General features: G+C 39.4%; 2 protein-coding genes across 3 annotated transcripts; both read right to left on the reverse strand.

Moving 5' to 3' along the window:
* Positions 1-1,646: 1,646 nt before the first annotated feature.
* LOC145914103 (cytochrome P450 2U1-like) lies at positions 1,647-4,554 on the reverse strand. 2 transcript variants are annotated; one of them, XM_083001891.1, is made up of 9 exons: positions 4,287-4,554; positions 4,010-4,155; positions 3,842-3,944; positions 3,680-3,789; positions 3,330-3,451; positions 2,954-3,066; positions 2,610-2,754; positions 2,389-2,552; positions 1,647-2,331 (listed from the first exon to the last, which is right to left on the reverse strand). In XM_083001891.1, exons 1-9 carry the CDS (start codon positions 4,536-4,538, stop codon positions 2,014-2,016), a joined length of 1,473 nt encoding a protein of 490 aa, XP_082858017.1. In that variant the 5' UTR covers positions 4,539-4,554; the 3' UTR covers positions 1,647-2,013. The 2 variants fall into 2 exon arrangements, with proteins under 2 accessions (XP_082858017.1, XP_082858010.1); XM_083001884.1 differs by having other exon boundaries at positions 2,389-2,754.
* Positions 4,555-6,945: 2,391 nt separating this feature from the next.
* Positions 6,946-9,271, reverse strand: LOC145914130 (cytochrome P450 2F2-like). Its single transcript, XM_083001914.1, has 9 exons — positions 8,970-9,271; positions 8,766-8,911; positions 8,601-8,703; positions 8,403-8,512; positions 8,217-8,338; positions 8,038-8,150; positions 7,761-7,905; positions 7,533-7,696; positions 6,946-7,476 (listed from the first exon to the last, which is right to left on the reverse strand). Exons 1-9 carry the CDS (start codon positions 9,225-9,227, stop codon positions 7,165-7,167), a joined length of 1,473 nt encoding a protein of 490 aa, XP_082858040.1. The 5' UTR covers positions 9,228-9,271; the 3' UTR covers positions 6,946-7,164.
* Between the last annotated feature and the right edge of the window lie 905 nt (positions 9,272-10,176).

Below are 10,176 nucleotides of genomic sequence, written 5' to 3' on the forward strand. Positions count from 1 at the left end.
GACATTGTTCTGTTAGAGAACCCAGTCTGACAGACTCATACCGAAAATTTATAAGAACGTACAAAGGCCCTTTTGACGTCATTGGCCAACAAGGTCAGCCTGTACTTTTCAACTGTCTAAAAAAATAAGAAAGAACGCGGAAATACGAAGCCGGATAAGCTCGGGCTGCATGACACTGATAACTCTGTTATTTACACCCAACAAAGACAAGCACCGAGGCACCCAGCGCATAGCAAATAGATACTCGGCCGTTGCCGGACATTAACGATAGCCGAATCCGTCTAAATCGGAGACAAACCCAGTCTTATAAAGCGTCCTAACGGAGTAGAACAATTTGTAACGTGTGGGGTGTAAACGACCTTATTCGTTATGTTTTCTACATGTTTTGTTTCTATCCATGTTTCAACTTCACCTATACATTCACTTTTACTCATATGTTTTTCTTCGTTGATTTCCAACACACCTTTAGCATATATTTGTATTTATTTCATCTTTTCACAGTTATTTTTATTAACGCTCGACTAGTCGGGCTTGCGTGGCAGATGTGGGATGCACTGATTGTCTGAATTGTTCAGTGGCTAGCCGAAATAATGGCAGCCGCGCAGCTCTCTTGTGGTGGTGAGGTGTGAATACCTATTTGTTGTTCAGCGCTAGTTAGAGTATAGTACCGTTTCTGTGCAAAGCGTAAAACAAACTTTGTTTTATTTGTGCTTTTTTCGTTTTATTCTTTTTGTATCTTTTAGCGTCCTTCCATTTAAATAGAAGAATATAGCGACCTTAATCGCGCGGCTCCAGGTCTTTGCGATGGCCGTCAGTCCAGGGTAACCTTGGCGTTTATCAAATTGGGGTTGACGACCCTGCTAAAAATTGCAGTTCAGGTCGGGTAAACTGTTAGTTTAGGCCCCTAACAACCACCTGAACGTTAAGCAGAATTACAAAGTCGCCGCACTAATTTCGGTTACACCTATGCACGAGTTTTCTGTGCTTTTTAGTGATAAGCGGTGTTGCGCACTGTTAAGGATATTGGTTTCATAGTAACTTCGAATAAGTGCACATCACAACAAACCATCACTGCGACTGCGTTTGGAAAATGTCCCAGTTGGCTGGTAGATTGCTATTTTTATTGCAGTTTTGAAAGATTTTAATGCCTGTTATTTCAAGTAACTTGTAGTGGTCGTGCTTATGCCGCAAATATAAACTAACCTTCATCAACGTTATCAACATGTAGGTGTTAAAAATGCGACGGACTTTACAGTGCAAACTCATTTGCGTTGTGATTGCCGCGGGCTTGTCTGCTCTAACCACTTGCTGAATGCGACATAATGTAAGAAGCAAATTTAAACATTACAAATATAGTGCTATTGTGTTTGCAAACAAAGCACTCCTGTAACTTTTAAACAACTTTTAAAGCAGCCATGAACAACACCACGTTTAGAAACGAAAAAATTATAGAAAAACGTTTGCATGCGGGAGATTACTTGCGGAGAGATTCGGCATTAGATCGCCTTCACTTTTTGTCTTATAAATTGGTCACATTGTGATTACGTCGTTGGAAATAGATTATCATCATTTCGTGAGTTTTATTGATAGATTACACCAGCGAAGGAAAGCTTTTACACCAATTGACTTTGTCAACACGTTGTACAGAAGGCAACATTAAAACTGTCAGTGACTTACATTATCGGCAAAACGAAAATGATTGGCAGTTTAAAATTTGTTGCACCAGTTTTGTCGGAAGAGTCTCGACTAAAACATTAAAGCCAATTAAATAAAAACATCATTTTAACGTACATATCTGAATCACGGTTTTTCAGTGTACAAAGAAATGTCATGTTACAACAAAAAAATCGGTTATTTTTTTACATTGACTGCATCAAGAATCACAGCACGATGTATCCTGGTGTTAACAACGGAAACTATTGTCTTTGCGATGATCCAACTATAACCAAGGTTTATAGTGCTAACGACGTTTCTACTTCACAATCCCTATGTACATGATTATACCCGATTGTTCTAGAATTGTCTCTCCTTTGCTATTATCTTGTACGGTAACGGGGTGAACACAAACCCGTTTGCTCCCTTCTCAATTTCAGGAAGATTCCCTGGTTCTGGAAGAATTTCGAACTTTTGAACTATGGATGTCAGGAAAACAAAAAGCTCCATTTCAGCCAGTTGCTGTCCAACGCAACGACGAGGCCCAACAGAGAAAGGTATGACGTAATTAGATTTGACGAAACAACCTTCAGCATCTAAATGACGTTCGGGTTTAAACATTTCCGGTTCATTCCACAGGTTGGGGTCGTTGTGAACTGCCCAGATATTTGGTAGAACCTTTAAACAAAAAAATAAAATTGGTTCCTTTATTTGTTAAGTAAGATGGCAACTTACAGCTGTGCTTTTCGGAACCTTGTATCCTTTTAATTCTACGTCAATGGACGTGCAATGAACAATACTAAGAGGAACCAACGTACGATATCTCTGTACCTCGTAAATAAATGCACACGTGTAAGGCATGTCATCCTTCATTGACATTTGAGGTTTACCCGATTCACCTGTATTGAAAATGTTATTACTTTTGTATTTAAACCAACTATTTTGTTTCTTCTGACCAATTACTTGTATAACCTCCTTGTATATCTTGTCTTGAGCTTCAGGATTGTGAATAAGACAAAGAATCGCCCAACGTAAAGTGCTAGAAGTTGTCTCTGTTCCAGCCTCAAACAAGTCCCGGATGTAGTGAAGAAGTTGCAGGTTCTCGAAATTAAGGTTTAAAAAGTTTATTTTAGGAATGGGCTGAAAGTCTGCATCGACGTGACGTGATCAAATATATGACCTTTAAATGTATAAAAAAACGGATGGATAAAAAGCTGACAAAAAGCATCCCGAGATCAAGATAATTGGATTGAAAGCTTTGAACAAAAAACAACAGCATGCAGTGTCTACAATCACTCACTGTAAAACTTTCTTTGCCATCATCCATTTCAGCTAAATATGCATCAACGAAATCACGCAACTCGTCCTTTTGAAATGTTTCCCTGTGTGCTTTCACAATCTTTCCGAATTCGGCTTCACACACATTTTGGCAACGAAAATAAAAATAAAGGTGAGTTACGCAAAATTTTTACAAACCAAGGTGTTACTATAATTGTCAGGCACATTACTAATAATCAGGGCTCCTCTTTTTCAAAAAAAAATACATATTCTCATCAATCTATCGTATCGGTTCAACAAACCTTCATCAGGATTTAAACAGAAGATCAACGAGAGCAAATTGATAAAAATAAGTAGTGTTTTTGGCGGAGGATATCCCTCTGCATTACTTTACTCACCAAGCTCATGTTCTTGATCTTGTTTCAGGTCCTTCACCAAACCGTAAAAAGGAGGAATGTATTTCAACCAACAGGCGAATGTTAAAATATTTAACATAAACAGTCGTTTTGGATTATTGAACCTGCGAGAAGTATGCAAGTCGTTTGCTAAACTGTGACTATTTAAGGTTTTGTCATTATCGTGTGGCGGGGAATAATGAAACTGTAAACAATTGAAAACCTAATCAGCTATATTTTGTTGTTCACCAATTATATTGAAGTTAACATCTGATTTTCGATAGCATTTCAGCTGCAATGCTTGTAATTCTCATGGAACAAAACTAATTCAACTGAAACACTCACACACACACCATTTGGCCAAATATTCAAGCAAATCAGAAAACCATGGTTCATCATAATCAAACCGTTTTCCAAACACAACTCCACATATCACGTTTGACACGGTGTTCGCCAAGATGTTCTGCACAAAACAACATTGTAGAGTCCACATAAATATATAAATGTATTTTCACCATCATTGAGAAAGGCTTTCCCGCCTTATTTCTCATCTCTTCAACCATGTATGAAGCTTCCTCCAAAACACGATCCTCCATACTCCTCTTGCCCATCCCAAAACTACGAATACAGTTAAATAACTGGCTCACAAAATTACACAGATGAACTTGGAACAAAAGTCCTACCCGCGTAAAGTCATAAGACCAAACTTTCTCTGTTCCTTCCACTTTTTCCCGTAGTCTAAAAAACCTAATCCATGACCTTGTGTCGATTCTTGAAAAATAGTTCCATTCGGCCGTCCAGAAAAGAAATCGCCTTGTTTTACCAGAGCCTTAAACGTAAAAATATGTGCTATGGAAGATTGCTCACAGCGACAGGAGATGTCCAAGAGGCAACATACATCCAATGAGCCCAAAATAGTTGATAGTGCTTTGAAACCAAGTAGAAAAACTCGTTACTTACCTCATGTATCACTTCATAGTTGTTAAGAACGACCCAGTCTTCTCGACCCAAGCGAATCGTCATAATGGGCCCGTAAACTTTCCCCCATTTTGCAAATGTTCTTTCAGCATAATCGCCAACAAAAGGCAATGACCCAACGATGGGAAATCCTCTTGGACCTGGTGGCATTTTACTTGGCCTGCGATACCAATAGCAAAGGCCCAAAGCCACAGCAATGCACCCAACAACAATGGAACTACAGTAGTCTATCATGTTCAACTACAACAAATATACGCTGGGAACATAGCTAACGGTTTTGAACATCTTTAATACAAACAAGATAGCCCATACAATGGTAGAGAACTTCATACGGACGTTTCGATTTTTTTTACATTGAAAATGGTTGTAGAAAACAATCGAAACTTCTGTATGAAGTTCTCTACCATTGTATGAGCTATCTTGGTTATATCAGAAATATACGCTGATTTGTTGAATAGAACTTGCTATAAAAAGTTGTAGAGAATTTGTTTCAAATTGTCAATGAGTTATGGCTCAAAAAAGCAAATCTTCGAACCAAACATATTTTGAACCAAACACGATGGACAAGTTCAATTCCCCACAGTGCATAAAGATATGCCTCAACAGACAACAGAGTCCCTTCACGCTTTACTAATCACGTGGGACTCTAGAAAAAGGTGATTGCGTAAAAGTCAATTTTCACTCGGATCGACAAAATGCCGCTTTCGTGTTCGTTAGAACGAGAACGAGTCGGTTCACTGCGTGCAAGTGTGCAAAAAAGACGTCAAAATGACAATGACCTCGCAATTTTTCTTGCCCCAACACATTCCTGGACGAGTACAAAAGTATTGTAAACTGGTAAAGCACAGTTACCACCCACGACCCCTGACTGGACGATTGCTGCTGACATTATAATCCCAAATATTGCGAGTTAAAAAAAATGGTAAAGAAAAAAAGTGTTTCACACTAAGGCAGGATCGCCCAACTACGCGTGCCCAGGTCCTTACTTTGCGATCACAGCTATCATACCGAGATCATTAGGTTTACAGGCATTGTAGCCCAGGCATTGCAGCCCAGGCATTGCAGCCCAGGCATTACAGCCTAGCTGGATCGGAAACTTTTTCCCGACAAGTCGGAGCGAGATCTGAAAAATCAAGGTGAAGTTTGAACTCACGTCCCTGGGCTAACCAGGTCCAACGCTCTACCAACTGAGCTACAGGGCTTGCTGCAGCTTTAAAGTGCCCATACACATGCCACCACTGGGCCTAGCGGTGCGCAAGCATTCGTCAAGTTCGTCACGCTTCGCTTGCAATTGTCATTTTTGCGTTGCTTGTCATTTGCGGATTTTTTGCAGTTTTAAAAGATGTAAATGACTCTTTACACTTCACATAGCTTGTAGTGGTCGGGCTTATGCCGCAACTATGAACTACTCTTTATTCATCAACGTATTCAACATGTAGGTGTTACAAATGCGCCGGACTTACAGTGCAAACTCGTTTCGGTTGTGATTGCCGCGGGCTTGTCTCCTCTAACCGCTTGTTGAATGCGACATTATACAATGAGAGACAAATTAAACATTGCATAAGTTCGACCGTAAACTTCTTCCCATTTGACAAATGTTCTTTCTGCGTCATCACCAACAAAAGGTAAAGTCCCAACAACAGAGAATCCTCTTCGGCCTGGCCGAAGTTTACTTTGCTAGCGACATCAACACGAAAGTTCTAATGCCACAGCAACCACAACGGCAGTATAACTAAATTACTCAATCACGTCGCCAAAATTACACTAATCGGAGTGGCATTTTCAAAAAATCCTGCTTGTGTTTACTGTGTTTAGCAAATAAATTACTGGGAAGTAACTTGGTAAGGTTGCGTTAATGCATCTTTACAATGCGTTTGTTAGTTTGCACCTATAATACCTGACAAATTCAAACAGGTTAACACGCTTCATGTTGTGAACTGAATTGTCGAAGAGTTCTTTAAAAAGCAACTTTCACATGGAAAATCCTGCGAACCGAACTTTCTTTCTAGTACAGTACAGATACATAGGACAAAGTCATGCTCGCTTTTCTCTTTGGATCAATACCGTTCAAGAAAGGCAAGTTACGAGATCAATACGTCATCGGCTGTTTGCCAGAGAAGTGAACTTCAGTATTTCTACAGTAGACTGCAAAAAGATTTAACAATAAAAGTCACTAAGCTTTGAATAAGGCACAAAAAAGACCAAACATCCAGCGTTATAAAGTTATCAAAAGATACTTTGGCTGTTTGTAACGTAAAAACATAAAGGAAATAAATGTCGTCGGTACTTCAACGAACAATAACAACCAACTAGCACAATTCCCAACGGGCCTGTTGGTGTTTGTTAGGCCTGTGTTAGCAATATGAAACTACAGAAGGTCAAATCCACTAACATCGCGCAGCGTAGACTCTAGCGAACCAAACTTTTGCACCTAAGCATGCTGCTGTTTGACCACTTCCTCTGCATGTATAATACAAGCAAGCAGTCACTAGATAGCAAACTATAAACACTTTATCGTGGTGATATATTGGATGTTGCTTTCAACAACTAACGGTTTGCCTCTGGTAAAATATTGTTATTCTTGGCTACATCAAAAGTCACTTGTGTGAGTGTTCTCCTTTTTTAATCTTCGAAATTATTTCTGTGTTTGTTATTTTGGTTCTGGGAAATCAGTTTATTCTTGCGGACGTGACGTAACGATATAGACCAGTATTACATTTAACCATGCTCAAAAAAGCGTGCAAGGGTAGAGTCTTCAGCTATGTTTACAAGAATCCCACCAAGTTGAAGCTTTTATACGATAGCTTTATATATGTACAGGTGGGCATAGTAAGGACATGTACATAAATAGTTTCATAATTTATCTTTCTTTTGCCAGGACGTTGTAAGGTGAAGGGGTGAAAATATTTCCGTTGGAACCCTTTTCAATATTCGGAAGTTTTCCTGGCTCTGGGAGGAATTCGAATTTCTGAATCATTGAAGTGAGAAAACAAAATAGCTCGGTTTTAGCCAATTGCTCCCCAAGGCAATGTCGCGGACCCACAGAGAAAGGTATGACGTAGTTTGATTTGACAAAGCTGCCATTAGCATCTAGGTGACGTTCTGGCCTGAACATGTTGGGTTGATCCCATATGTCGGAATCGTTGTGAACTGCCCAAATGTTTGGCACAACCTGGTAAAAAAGAAAATGAAAACGTTTTGGTTTGGAGTCTTGTATAACTCGCCTACTTGAGCTCCCTTTGATACTTTAAATCCAGCCAATTCTGTGTCATTTGATGCGCAATGAGGAACGCCCAAAGGTATCAATGTGCGATATCTGTTCAGTTCATGAATGAATGCAGATGTGTATGGCATGTCTTTCTGGACCAAAATCGAAATTTTACCATTTCCACCTGCGTTGTTGTCAAAAATGTGGATATTTATTTTTTAGACGTAATAATATACATATAACCTTACCCACAACTGTCTTGATTTCGTTGAACAATTTGTCTTGAGTTTCAGGGAAGTGAATAAGACAAAGAATCGCCCAACGCAAAGTATTTGCCGTGGTTCCAGATCCAGCCTCGAACAAATCCCTTATGTAGTGAAGAAGTTGCAGTTGCTGCGACAGAATCGATTTTAATTAATTCTGTTTTGAACGCATATTAAAAAATCAATGTCCCATAATGAAATTTTATTGTTTAAGGGCTTTTAATGGAATTATGGGCGAAGAGTCAGTCCCCGTGTATCTTACTGTAAAATCATCCTTGTCTTCACTCATCTCGGCCAAAAATGCGTCAATAAAGTCACGCAAGTCGTTTTTTTGGAAAGTTGATTTGTGTTCATTTACTTCAGTTTCCATCACATCTGCAACAATCCAGAAGTATTAATACACGTTTGTGTAAACTACAAGTAGACTCCTTTTAATCTTACCTAACATGTGGCCGAAATCATTTTTGAGATCCTTCATAACCCCCGAGAAAGGCGGAAAATGCGCAAGCCAAGGCACAAATATAAGCATGGTCAGTAAAATGTTTGTTTTCGGGTCGTTAAACCTGCAGTGGGTTTGTGAAAGGGTTTGTAAGAAAATGCAGGTTAATAAATCTAAAATGAACCAACCATTTCTCCAAAATTCGCAGCAAGCTGTTAAACCGCTGGTCGTTGTAATCAAACCTTTGCCCGAATACCACTGCACATATCACGTTCGACACAGAATTTGACAAAATTTCCTGTGCGAGACAAAAAAATATAAAAATTTAACGACGCGGTAAAAATAAGCATTAAAAAAACTGGAAATGTTGTGTTGACAAAATGTACCTGCAATGAAAACGGTTTGCCGATATATTTTCTTATCTCGTCGTTCATGTATTCTGCTTCTTCAAGGACTCGCTCCTCCATGCTTCGTTTTCCCATTCCTAAGCTACAAATGTTCATGTAATAGTTTTGACACAGAAAATTCAATTGGCAGCGTAGAGCGCATACCCGCGCAGTGTCATGAGACCAAATTTTCGTTGCGATTTCCATTTCTGCCCGTAGTCCAGGCTACCTAAACCGTTACCCTTCGTCATTTCGTCAAACATAGGGATAGTTGGGCGTCCAGAAAAGACTTCACCTTGCTTGACAAGAGCCTGTAGATTAATTCAAACATAAAGTTGCAAGCTTTTTGGGAGACAAAATACTGTCTACCTGGTATATGGCATCGTAGTTGTTGAGAACAATCCAATCCTGTCGACCAAACCGCACCGACATGATGGGACCGTATGCCTTTCCCCACTTCGCTAATTTACGTTCCGGGTATGAACCGAGGAATGGGATGACACCAACAACTGGAAGGCCTCTAGGTCCAGGGGCTGCTTTCTTAGGCCTCCCGTGCCAATAAAGCAAACTAATCACTGCCACCACCAATAAGGCTGACGCAGTTGGCACATTTATCCATTCAAGCATTTTCGAAAGTAGGTTACAGGATACTAGATGATACAAATGAAACCACTATTAGTTTTTCGATCAGCAAACCTACCTACATTCAAAGCATATTGTTGTTAACAGTACATTCCGAAGCGGATAGCTGACTGGTTGTTTGGTCACGAACGTGCTGAAGCTGCTATTGTAAGCTATTCCTGCTGCACTACTGCCAGCATCGAAGTAGATTATGTTCAATGCCTAGTCACGCCACAATTCTGCGGTTGTATTGTAACTCCTTCTTTTCTCTCTCTATCTGGCGCCTCGTCCACATTTCAACCTTGGCACTACACATGTTCGGAATTTTATGCGTGAAAACTTTTCAAGCACTCCCATATGGACAAACATACCATATCATACAGAAAATGTAATACTGGAATATGATTTTCCACTATCAAGTCAGTCATATATTTTATCGACAGGTCTTTTACCACTTTCCAGCATTCCAGGTGTTGTTTTGCAACACCTGGACACGAGTTTTTAGAAACTAAGTCAGCAGAAGGCCACTTGACTGTTGAAGTGTCAGGCCTGTCCCACCAAAACCACTCAACAAACATAAAAAACGTTCCATTTCTAGAGCGCCTGATGCAAAATCTGTCCGAAAACAAACAACGCCAAAAACCAAACATGGCATTTACTTATAACACGACCTTTAACATAAGTCACGTATTCGTGATTCAGTTAGTACTGCAACTGTGACTAAAACAGTTGATTGAAAAAGGATGTGATGACATATGAAAATGCAACATGTCAACGCTAACATGCCTTGTATCATAGTAGGCCTATACTCTATGCTTGTATAATATTGAATAAAAAATGTCTAAAATTATGCTAAATGGATCTAATTAAAAACAAACAGGGTCGCAATATTTAATATACCTAAATTATGTTGTTCTTTTTTGCGCAAATTCTCAGACTAATTTTTGCTTTATTA

The sequence above is a fragment of the Ascidia mentula genome, chromosome 1 (genome assembly GCF_947561715.1).
Source record: "Ascidia mentula chromosome 1, kaAscMent1.1, whole genome shotgun sequence".
Lineage (NCBI taxonomy): Eukaryota > Metazoa > Chordata > Ascidiacea > Phlebobranchia > Ascidiidae > Ascidia > Ascidia mentula.

Coding starts and splice junctions, on each gene's coding strand:
- LOC145914130 (XM_083001914.1), bottom strand. CDS start 9,227: ATGCTTGAATGGATAAATGTGCCAACTGCGTCAGCCTTATTGGTGGTG. Junction 8,704..8,765: donor GGTCTCATGACACTGCGCGG/GTATGCGCTCTA, acceptor GAACATTTGTAG/CTTAGGAATGGGAAAACGAA. Junction 7,477..7,532: donor AAGTATCAAAGGGAGCTCAA/GTAGGCGAGTTA, acceptor CTTTTTTACCAG/GTTGTGCCAAACATTTGGGC.
- LOC145914103 (XM_083001884.1), bottom strand. CDS start 4,538: ATGATAGACTACTGTAGTTCCATTGTTGTTGGGTGCATTGCTGTGGCT. Junction 3,945..4,009: donor GGTCTTATGACTTTACGCGG/GTAGGACTTTTG, acceptor CTGTATTCGTAG/TTTTGGGATGGGCAAGAGGA. Junction 2,755..2,953: donor ATGGCAAAGAAAGTTTTACA/GTGAGTGATTGT, acceptor CTTAATTTCGAG/AACCTGCAACTTCTTCACTA.